At 42.2% G+C, this 12,243-nt stretch overlaps 1 protein-coding gene across 1 annotated transcript in view; it reads right to left on the reverse strand.

Annotated features, from left to right (window-relative positions):
• Positions 1-12,243, reverse strand: part of MDGA1 (MAM domain containing glycosylphosphatidylinositol anchor 1) — an 81,923-nt gene that overhangs the window by 25,326 nt on the left and 44,354 nt on the right. The window contains exons 2-3 of the mRNA XM_027876695.1: positions 5,797-5,936; positions 734-908 (exon numbers count right to left, since the gene is read on the reverse strand). Coding sequence (XP_027732496.1) covers positions 734-908; positions 5,797-5,936 — 315 coding nt within the window. The remainder of the gene's footprint in view (positions 1-733; positions 909-5,796; positions 5,937-12,243) is intronic.

Here is a 12,243-nt window from a genome sequence, read left to right on the forward strand (position 1 = left end):
CCCCAGTTGCTCTGGCCAGGCCCCTCCCTCCAGTTCCACCAGCATCAGATGGGACCCCCTCAACCTCAGGGACTTGGCAGAGGCCAGAGACCACAGGGTTCTCTCAAAGGCTGTATACCCCAGCCCGGGAGCTGGCATGGAGAGGAGTGATGGGGATAGGTGTAGGTTAGCTCTGGGTATGCAGGCTCCATCCTGTGACTCATGCCAGATACATGAGCTTTTCATCTTCTTTCTCCCTGTGAGGGCACTAAACCTCAGAGAAGAAAATTCTTCAACTCATCCCTTTCAGCCTGAGTTGGCTTCTTCTCTAGAGCCCTGTGCTAGGGAGATGTAAACAGACACAGAAGACAGGCACTGGCAAGCGAGCAGAGGCAAGCAGGTCCCTGTGGCCATGGAGGGTGGAGGGCTGATGCTTGGCGGTAGGAGCAAGCCCAGGACATGGCAAGCGGGGTGGGGTGGGGAGGAGGAGACTTCTAAGCCCTTCCCAATGTACCTTTCATTCTCTCTTCCCTTTCTTCCCTTCCTTTTCCTACTCATTCACTCCTATACTTCTTCCTTCTCTGTGTGATGGTCACCTCTGAAACAATGATGACCACTTAGGGTCCCCAAGGGTGCTGCATATCTTATCCCCTTAGCAGAGGAGGATGAAGGCTACTGCAAAAGCCTGGGATGAGGGTGGCTGGTAGAGCTAGGAGAGGGCAAGCCAGGGCAGGTGTCTGCCTCCCAGACTTACACTGCACATCTACTCGGATGGACTTGATCGCAGGGACCCCCACCCCATTCTCAGCTTTACAATAGTAGCGGCCGCCCTGTGTTCGAGCAATGCGCTCGATTCGAAGGGTCTCGTTAAACACTGATGTCTCCTGAAACTTGTCAGAGGCACTTCCAGCTGTCTTTGTCCACCGAACCTGAGTGAGAGGGGAAGGGACGGGATCAGATTCAGGGTCAAGGTCAGGCTGTGGGAAGCTCATACGCAGTCATCCAGCAGCATCACCTCCCCCTCCACCCCCACTACCCCTCCCAACTAAGCCTTTCACACTGTTTACACCCATGGACAGTGACACAGATATACACATGTATTCATAGGATCATAAGTTTTGAATTGGAAGGAACCTCAGAGGTGAACTAAACCAAACCCCTAAATTTTTACAAATTGTTAAACTGAAGTTCAGAATTGTCCAAGGACTCATAAGTAGCATTAGGTATACTGACCCAAGAAAAAAAGACCTATATAAATCAACAAACTTGCTATGTGCTAGGCTGAGCCAACCTCAATGGTCATTCCTGTCAGAGAAGTGGTGCTTAACTGCACCCCAGGGAAATGGAGACCAACTCCCCACCAACACCACCAAAGCTGCCCTGCCTAGATTCTGATCCCCTGAGCTGACATCTTAGACATATAAAGAAATATAAATATAAAAAGACTTATTAAGTCTTTCCCAACCCCCCTACCCTACCCTCCCACTAACTACCTTGTATTTATTTACATTTGTTCCTAATATACTTATATTTATACTTGTTTCCCCATTAGAAGGTAAGTTCCTTGTCAGTACAGAGTCTCAACTTTTTAAAATTTCTGTATCCCTAGCACCTAGCATGGAGCCTGTGACATAGAACATACTTAATCAATATTTCTGGATTGATTGATTGATACTTATAGATTCACATCCAATCAAATCATTTAAAAGAATTCATGGGGTATTAACTACGTTCAAGGCACAGTGCTAGTGCAGAGGTATCCAAGTCAGTTTCTGCCTTCATGGAATTTACATTCTAAATGGGGAGATCAGACAGAAAGACACACACACACAAACACACACACATCCTCAGTCGTACTGAGCTTTAGGAATATCACTTTGGCCTCTGTGTAGAAAGATTAGAGTGAGGAGAGACTTGAGGCAAGGAAATCAATGAAGAAGCTGTTGGGAGAATTTAGTCCAGAGGAGAAAAGGACATGAGTTGGGTGATGGCTGAATGAGTAGAGAGACAGGACAGATTGTAAGATGCATTGGTAAAAATGATCAGATTTGACAACTGATTACTCATGTGCTGTGAGTGAGAAGTTGAGGATGACACAGATTTTGCTAACCTGGAAGACCAGAATGTTGTGCCACAGACAAAAATAGGGAAGTTCAGAAAAAAAGATGAGCTTAGTGGAACAAAATAATTTAATGAACCCTGTGAGAAAGATTATAATTCATATATATATGTATATATGTATATATATATGTGTGTGTGTCTATATATATATGTGTGTATATATATATATTTATTTATTTATGCCTGTATCCTGTGTGTACTCTGCCCCACCAAATAAAAGGATTTTCACTCACATCCACTGCCTCAGGACATACAGCCTGACCTGAGGGATGCATGCAGCAGCCAAAGAGTAATCTGGGGAGCAGGGTATAGATGTAGGTACCATAGGAGTGGGGAATTTTCTCAACAGTATCTCTGCAACTACCGATGTGGGTCAAAGCTAAGTGAAAACTGCTTTGAGGGGGTCAGTGTCTAGTTCAGAGAGGGCAAAGTTGGAAGTTTACACAGCCTCAGAAGTCACTTTTGGGAAGAGGCTGAGTGTCAGATGATAATGAGTGAAAGAAATGGAGGGTTGTGCTGGAGATAAACCCTTCAGATGACTATCACAGTGAGGGTGGGCTGTGACTCATCTTTTCACCCTCTGATTGGTTGACCACACATCCCTTAGGAGCATGCCATTGACCCCTGAGGTAGGAGACTTTATTTTGGAGACCAACTGCAGTTGGCAATGAGGAGCCATTGAAGATTTTTGAAAAGAGGAACGATATGATCAAAGTGGTATTTTGGAAAGATTAAAATGGGAGATTAAGGTATTTGAGGAAAGATTAGAGGGAATTAGACTGAATTAGAGGGATTAGGCTGGAGGCTAGGAGACCGTTTCAATAGTTCAGACCATAGGGGATGAGGGCCACTGGGACTAGAAATGAGCCAGGTGGAAAAAAATAAAAAGAAATCTTCTATTTGGAACTATATGATCACAGATAGGGCATGTGGAAAATGTAGCGTGTTCAATACTATGGTCTCCTTTCTATATCTGATCATGGAAGTGAATAGTGGCCAAGCTAGAAACATTAGAAAAAATTATTGTGTTAGGGTTGGGGAGATGGAACTATAAGAAGGAAGTGATGGACAGAATGATACTACTGAAAGAAATATTGAAATCAGTATACAAACACACACTAACATGGATGTAGATATGTACACATATCCATGGACACACAGATATGGGTTTACACTAGTCTGTAGAACTACTGTGGCTCTTGACCCAAAGCCTCCTCCCTGGCACTGGTAAAGGCTCTCTCCCCTTTCACAATCAAGGCTTGATCCAAAAGAGACTTCTTTGACTAATGATACTGTTTCTAAAAAAATAATCTTGGAGAAAGAGGACACATTAGTAAGGCCCTTCACACATCATTTTATTCAATTCCCTGCCTCAAGGCCAAACTGTTTGAGTTTTCCCTCCCTGTTCTATCTCCAAAAATCTCCAGAGAAAGGCAGACATTTCCAGACAAAGCCAATGTGTGCCTGGCACCTAGCTAGAGATAAGGATTGAGCCTGTGATTTCATTACTAGGGGGAACTCCCTTTACCAATGTAGGTCCATACCTAGTCAACAACTTAAAGATCTGAAGACAAGGAAATAGAAGCTAAGATGGTTTAAGTGATTTTTACCCAGAGTCACAAAGCTATTAAGTGTCAAAGGAAGGATTTGAACTCTGGTCTTCCTGATTCCAAGTCAAGTACTCTATTGACTGTGAGGAATGTGAGCTCCTTGGAGCAGGGACTATCTAGATCAGGGGTGGGAAACCTACAGCCTCAAGGCCACATGTGCCCTTCTAGGTCCTTGGGTTCAGCTTTTTGGCTGAGTCCAAGTTTTACAGAACAAATCCTTTTATTAAAGGGATTTGTTCTGTGAAGTTTGGATTCATACTCTAGGTTTTCCATGTATATACCCAGTGCTTGACATTCAAAGCCCTTTATAACCTAGCCCCCTCCCTTTCCAGCCTTTTTACACTTTAGTCCCCACCACATACTCTTCAATCCAATGGCACTGGCCTCCTGGTTGTTCCACAAACAAGACACTCCATCTCTCTGCTCTGGACATTTTCTCAGACTGTCCTCCATGCCTAGAATGATTTCCCTCCTCATCTTTACCCACTGGATTCTTTTAGGTATGAAGTACAAGAAGACTTTCCTAAGCCCTCTTAATTCTAGTGCCTTTCCTCTCTTAATTATTTCCTAATTATCCTATATATAGCTTGTTCATACATATGTGTTGGCTTGTTGTCTCTCTGATTAATTTGTGAGCTCGTTTAGGGTAGGCACTGTCTTTTACCTCTTTTTGTATCCCCAGTGCTCAGCACAGTGCCTGGCATATAATAAGCACTGAATTGACTTAGAAAGCACATCAAAAATATTTTTCCCTTCCATTTCCAAGTAAGAGTTTAATAAATGCTTATTGTTGATCTACTATGAGAATAATGATTGTCTTTATATTTTGAGTAACTTTACTTATTTATTACAAGGGAGAGTTCTGTTGAGGCCAGAGGGAATCTTTGGGAAGTGACAGTAACATTTAAAAAAAAACTCAGCATCAATATGTTAAAAGGAAAAAAAGGGTATCCACAGTTTTCTATTACAGTATCTCATAACCCCATGGTCAGGAAGTCCTTCCTAGTGTCCAACCACAATAACTTCTACTACAGCTTAAGATCATTTTCTCAGTGGTAAGTAGAACAGCAGCTGAGTACCAAGTTCTTCCCATACTTCTCCAACCTTCTCTGTGAAACTAGAGGTGACAATGACCTTTCCCCATCTCATTACTCACAGTAATAGCCGCCCTTTCTTTACATAACACTTTAAGGTTTTTCAAGTATCTCATTTTATCCTCACAACAAGCCTGCTTGGTGGTCTTTATGGGTATTATTCTCACAGGCATTTTTCAATTTAAGTTTTCAAAGTGCCCTAATCAATCTGATCTGGGATATAGTTTGATTGCTGCCCTCCTCGTCTGAGCTTTGCAAGGTCACCAACAGTTAGGGGTCTGATCAACACAACTAAAGGCTTACCCCTAGTTGGAACTCCTATGGGCAGTTATTGGCCCCAGACAACTGTCAGCCTATATCAACTAGCTGATTCATAAAAAAGAACTTCAATTCAATATTCCTCTTGGTTCCAGCCCCATGCCCTGGTTACTTAGCTATAGTTCTGAGCCCAGGTCTGTGTCCTGAGCCCAAGATTCTGCTCCGGTGTTAAAGTGATCAAGATATGGGCTTACTCCCTTGCCTTTGAGGCATTAGGGGGAAGGAGGATTGTTTAGCATAAAACTTGGAAACAGAAGTCAAAAGACAAGAATTCCTGGCTCTGCCATGAATTCCTTATGTGACTATAAACATCACCCAATTTTTCTGAGCCTCAGTTTCCTCTCTTGTAAAATGTGGGAAGTGGACTAGATGAGACCTCTAAGTTCTTTTCCAGTTTTAGCAATCTATGAATCCATAAAACACAGAGATGGGGAAATAGTTGGACAATTAAGTCTGTGAGAAAAGGCTAGAAATATTAAAGGTGTAGATGATATCATTCATAATACCTGACATTAACAGGACTCTTTACAGTTTACAAAACACTTTACATACATTTTCTCCTTTAAACCTTACAACAGCCCTGATCAAAGGACTAATTGGAATGAGGGTGAGAAACAGGGTCATGAGTAGACAGAGGCTTCTGATCCAGCCCATGGTGAGGAAGGAAGCATTACCTGGGGCCGTGGGTGCCCGGTGACAAGGCACTGAAGAACAAGGGTATCCCCCTCACGAATAGTGTAGACACGTTCGCTGATGTTGTCCTCTTTTACTACACATGCCTGGCCTGCATGGACAATCTGAGCCTGAGCTGGAGCTGAGAAAAAAGAAGGAAGTGAATATTAGAGAAAAAGGGAGGGGAAAGGAAAAAAGGGAGTAGATCAGGAAAGAAGGAGATGTATAAGGACAAATCCAAGTCCCAGGGTGACTGGTAGACAATATGGATATGACTTGAATCATGGGATTCTCCTATCTCAAACTCTCCCAGGGTCCAGGGTCCCAAGAAAAAAAGTATATTTTTAAAAACCCTTCTACATATCCCAGCCCCCAATCCAGAGAAAGTATGGGAAGTGAGGTTAGGATTAGACTGTCTCCTTTCCCTACAACAAATCAAGTCAACAAGAATTTTTTAAGGTGAACTATTGATCAGGTACTGTGCTAAGCACTGGGAATACAAAGAAAGACAAAAAAATAGTTCCTGCCCTCAAGGAGCTTACATTCCAATGGAGGGAAGATACATGAAAGGGAGACAAAAAGGAAAGAGTAGAAGGAAGGTACCATAATAGTGGCATGATGGCAAAGTCCAGAGAATGAAAAAATGGTTGATCTGGGCACTCCTTCAAAAATAGAGGTTCTAGGAAGAACTTACCAATGAGAGAAGTGGGCTGCAGGAAGGGTAGGAGAAGGCAGATGAGTCACTACATCAAAGTCCGGAAAATGGAATATGGATGGTCTGGGCCCTTTCTCAAAATGTAGGTTTAGAAAACTCCCTTTTATCCTACATCTCTGTTACCCCTAAAGACTCAGTCTAAAGCATACCCATTTGCATTTGGATTCATCACTACAGTAGGACGCCCCCCCCATTCCTTGTGGTCTTGGAGGTGGGGATGGAAGGATGGGACAATGGATATTCTATACTCCTTGAAGGCAGAGTCTATATCTTCTCCATCCCAAAAAGAGCACCTGAAGGCAGGAGTTACTGAGAGCAGGAATCACAAATCAATCAACAAATCTTTATTAAGCACCTACAATGTGCTAGGCACTGTTAGGCTCATGTTACAACTGCAATTATAAAGAATGAAACAATCCCTACACACAAGGAGCTTACTTTTAAATGGAGGAGACTGTGTTTGAAGATATGCATGCAGAAAATATGTATAGAATATATGTTATGTATATATATACAGCATGAATATAAAATGAATAAATACAAACATACACGAAGTTGTTAAGTACAAGGTAGTTTGAGATAGAGAACACTACAAAAAAAAATTGGTGCCATTCACCAAGAATTCCTCTTTTTTCCCTCTTCCTTATTGCACATCATTGAGACATCTTCCCCCAGTATCTCCTTCATGCTGATCTTGTTTAAAGAGGTGGCCTTTCTCCTTGCCAAAGCCAACCCCTCTTCATGCATCCTTGATTCCATCCTCTTCCAGCCTCTCCAACAGATTGCTCCCTCTATCTTCCCCACTCTCTTTTATTTTCATTCTCTCTCTATCTGCTGGCTCTTTCAGTGATGTCTACAAAACAGGCCTATCCTTTAAAAATCCACACTTGATCCCATCATCCCAATAGATGGCTATTGGGATATATCCTTTATCTGTTTTTACTTTTCTGAATAAACTCCTGGAGAAAGCAATCAACACTGAGTGCCTCCACTTCCTCTCCTCTCACTCCTAACTCTCCATGGTCTGAACTGACATCATTCAACTGAAGCGACTGTTTTCAAAGTTACCAATGATCTCTTAATTGCAGAATCTAGTGGGCATTTCTCAACCCATACCCTTCTTAACTTCTCTGCTGCATTTGACTCCATTGATCACCTTCTTCTAGATATTCTCTCTTTTCAAGGCTTTCATGACACTGCTCTCTTCTGGTTCTATCTGTCAACCTCCTTTGTTGGTTCTTCATCCATATCCAATCCATTGTCAAATCTTATCATTTCTCTCTTCAGTACTGACATCCCCTTCTCTCCTCTCATATTGCCACCACTCTGGTACAAGCCCTCATCACCTCTCACCTGGACACAAGTCTGCCTCAAGTCTCTCTCTACTCCAATCCATCCTCCACTCCAGTGACAAAGTGATTATTTTAAAGCATTGGTCTGCCCAACTGGTCTGCTGAAAGAACTCCAGTAGCTCCCTATTGCCTCTAGGATTAAATATAAACTCCTCTATTTAACATTTAAAATTCTTCATAACCTTCTCCCTTCCTATCTTTCCAGTATCCTCATACTCTACAATACCAAATTTATCCAAATTTGCTGATCCACTTTCATTCCTCATACACAATATCTCAGATACTATCTCTCATCTCTGTGGTCTTGCAATGGCTGTCCCCCATGCCTGAAATGGTCTGCCCTCTTAAGTTTCTGCCTCTCAGTTTCCTCGGCTTTTTCTATACTCAGCTCAGAGCCAAAGTCCTTTCCCGATACTCCCACAGCTGCTACTGTCTTACATTCTCAGATTGCCTTCCTTCCATTCTGTATAGGTCTTTGAGGTCAGGAACTCTTTTTTTTCTTTTTTTGTATCCTCAGTGGTTAGCACAGAACCTGGCTAATAACAAGTGCTTAATAAATGTTTGTTGGCTGATGACTGACTTCGGGGATCAGGAATGGATGGCTTTTGCAGAAGAATGTGGGAGGGGAGTAATGTCTAAGAAGCTGGGCAGATATGTAGGCTCCAGATTACAAAGGGCTTTAAACAATAAATGGAAGGGTTTTTATTTTATCTCAGAGACAATAGGAAGCCACTGGAGTTGATTGAGTTGAAGAGTCATATGGCAGCAGCAGTATGGGAATGAACTGGAATGAGGAGAGACTTGAGGCAGGGAGGCCAATTAAGAGACTGTTGAAATTAAGTGAGGGCCTAAACTAAAGTGGTGGTTGTATGAGTGGAGGAAAGCCGTTGGATACTAGAGATGCTGTAAAGGTAGAAATGGCAAGATTTGGCAATCGATTGGATATGTGAAGTTAGAGAGAGTGAGAAGTTGAGGATAATGCCAACATTATGAACCCGGGAGACTGGAAGGATTGTGATGTCTTCAATAGAAACAGGGGAGTTTGGAAGAGTGAAGAGACAAAGCTCCTTGCTCCCTATAGCTAGTGTCCTGGAAGGAAATTATTCTCTGTACCTGTATCCCATGGCAGCTGTATGAGTTGGGGAAAAGGGAACAATTCCCTGCTGGAAGCTGCTCAGTCTCTAGCCTATGAGTCCTTAATTCATTGGTCACTCACTTCACAGTTGAGAAAATGTGGAAAGTAGTGGGAGGTGGAGGGGGAATGGGGGGCTTAAGACAAGATGGGTCCCTCAAAGGAGGCCATATAAGGGGAGTTCTTTGAGAATAGGGACTTAAATGTCTACCCTATCAGATTGAGAGTTCCAAGATCACAATCAGTCTCAGAGTTGGAAGGGACCTCAGAGGTCACCTACTCTAACACAAAGATGAATAGAAATCCCCTCTGTATCATTCCCTGATGGTCATCCAGCTTCCAAATGAAGTCCCTCCCTACCTCCCTCCTCCCTCTCCACCTTACCTCATGAGGCAAACATGTAATAATAATAGCTCACATTTATAAAGGGCTTTAAAGTTTATGAAATGCTTTATATATATTATTTCATTTGGTTTTTAGAAGAATCCTTGTGAAGGTGCTATTTTTAATCCTTATTTGACAAATGAGGAAACATAGTCAATATGAGTCATATAGCTAGTAAGTTCAAATCCAGCCTCAGACTTTATGACTCTGGTCAAGTCCCTTAATCTTTCTCTGCCTCAGTTTCCATTGCTTCTACTTTAACCTTTGGGGTCAAAGCAAAACAAGTGCAATCCCCCTTCTACATGAAAGCTAGTCAAATGCTAGATGACAACTCTCTTTTACCTCCCCTAAGTCTTTTCTTTTGCAAGATAAACATGTCCAGTTCTTTCATCCAAACCTTATAACATCATAGTTCTAGAACTGGAAGCAATCTCAAGGCCACCTAGTACAATCTCATTATTTTACAGTTGAGGAAATTGTTGAGACTTGAGGCTTGTCCAAGGTAGCAAGTGGCAGGTAGTAAGTGGCAGAAGCAGGCTTTGAACCAAAGTCCTCTGACTTTAGAGTCACTGTTCTTCCCACTGTACCATACTGCCTCCCTTAAGCACTTATGAGCCCCCCATCCACATAAATTTAAATGTTATCACTGATTTCTATGGAATCATCTCAAAGAAAATATTCTTTTCCCCTTACAGTGAATAATCCTGATATCAAGGAGTCATTCAGCTCCCTGTTCAAGTCAACCGCATTCTTGCCTCCAGCATGACCTCAGGACACCTGTTACTGTTAAGGCAGCTGCCATGATAAGAGAAATGGAGAAGGAGGGGGACACACAGAGTGGGGAAGGCAACTTATTCCAGCCTACCATCTGGTATCTTCCTATTTTAACTAATTAATCTTGCTAACGAAGGTTTTGAAAGATTGAAAGTACTATCAGCACACTCTAAATTAAGTACTCTAGGGCAAAGCCCCATTCACCCTGCCCTAGTTTAGGTTCTTCAAGTAAGTAAACAAGAAAGCAAAGAAGATTTTTTTTTTGTCTAAGGGGACACTGTTTTCCTCCCTCCTTCTCTTTCTTTTTCCTTTCTTTTCTTCCTTTCTACTTTTAAAAAATATAGCTGGGCCAGTGTGTATATAGTTCTGATTCTATCAGTTTCACTCTACATCACTTCATTGTGATTGTATACTTCATATTTATCATTTTTGTAGCACCATAATATTCCATAGATTGTAAAGTCTTTGAAGGCAGGGATTATGGTACATCACATTTTGTCTTCCTAAGGTCAAGGGATTTGTCTCTCTTTTCACACTGGAAGTTTTCTGAGAGCAGGGACTATGTCTCCCAAACAGACTAAGGGCTATTTTAGGGGCAGGGAATATATCTCCCCAATTAGACTAAGGGTTTCTTGATGACAGAGACTGAGTCTCTCTGTCGTATTGGGAGCAACCTGGAAAAGAAGGGATTGTGTCCTCCCTCCATCAGACCAGGGAATCCCCAGAGATAGGAATTTTCCTTCCTCTATTCCCACCCCCACTCCAGAAGGGAGGATGATTCAAGATGTAGTCCTGAGTGTATAGACCCTGGGGGTGGGGTGCTGTCAAGGTGGCCAATTCAAGCCCAACTCCCAGCAAAAATAATAGTTCTAGGAGAATAATGAAGGTTTCCTCATTGAGCTCAAAACACATATTTTAGAATCCCAGCAACATCTTCCCTTCCCCATCCTGGCTCAAAGCTTTTACTTTTAAAGTGGTTTGCCCAACTTCAGAAACCTACACTATTTCTCACCTCTCCCTTGGTTGTTCTCCTGACCCTTAATGTGCTCTAGGAAGATGCCTCTCCTCCTAGCTTGGGGGCAAACACTCTTCACCACCTAGTGAATGGAGCAATACCAGCTATAATAATGGCAATAAAATAATAATAAATCTATATAGATGCTTACATATATATTCTTTCATTTGATTTGACTTGGTACCACAGTGCATAGTGAGATGGACTTGAGTCAGGAAGACCAGTGTTCAAATCCTGCCTCAGACACTTACTAGCTATGTAAGCCTGAGTAAATTACTTAATTGCTCTCAGCCTCAATCTCCTCATCTGAAAATGGGCATAACACTAGCATTTAGATCACAGTATTGTTGTGAGGATCAAATGTGATGACATGTATAATCTGCTTTGCAAAACCTTCAAGCATTATATAAATGCTTTTCATTTCTTGGCCCTTTATTTTTTTTTATTTATAATAACATTACAATGTTATTATAATTACTCCCCATAATAGAAGGCATTGCAGTACAGTGCAAAGGACACAGGATTTGGAGTCAGAGGACCTGGGTTTAATTTCTACCTCACTGAATATTTGTGTGACCCTAGGAAAGTCACATAACATTCCTGGGCCTTAGTTTCCTCATCTGTAAAATGGAAGCATTGGACTTCTTCTAGGTCTAAAATTTCAGAGTAACAAATTAAGCACTTGGAAATGTGTGTGTTTTGCCCTTGCCTGGGAGTCATAGATTTGTGTTCTAGACTTGTCTCCAGGACTAACTACTGACTCACTGTAGGCCTTGATTTCCCTATCTGTGAAAAAAGAGAGACTCATTTCTGCCTGATCTGAAGACCCAAGGGGATTGCAGTGACAGTGAAATCACAGACTAGATGGAAAGTGCTTTGTCGAGTACAAGTGCTCTACAATGCTGTGGGTCGTGATCTCAGCCTCCAGCAAAAAGCTTTTAAGTGCCTGTCATGCTTGGCAGGGAGGGTCAAAGAAATGCTGTCACAATGCCCTGAAGTCCAGTATCAAACAATGGGTCATTGCTAAGGGAGTCTGGAGGGCAGACAGAGCAACAGCAGCACCAGCAGCACCAGCCT

The sequence above is a fragment of the Vombatus ursinus genome, unplaced genomic scaffold, assembly GCF_900497805.2.
Source record: "Vombatus ursinus unplaced genomic scaffold, bare-nosed wombat genome assembly UNPS02014811.1, whole genome shotgun sequence".
NCBI lineage: Eukaryota > Metazoa > Chordata > Mammalia > Diprotodontia > Vombatidae > Vombatus > Vombatus ursinus.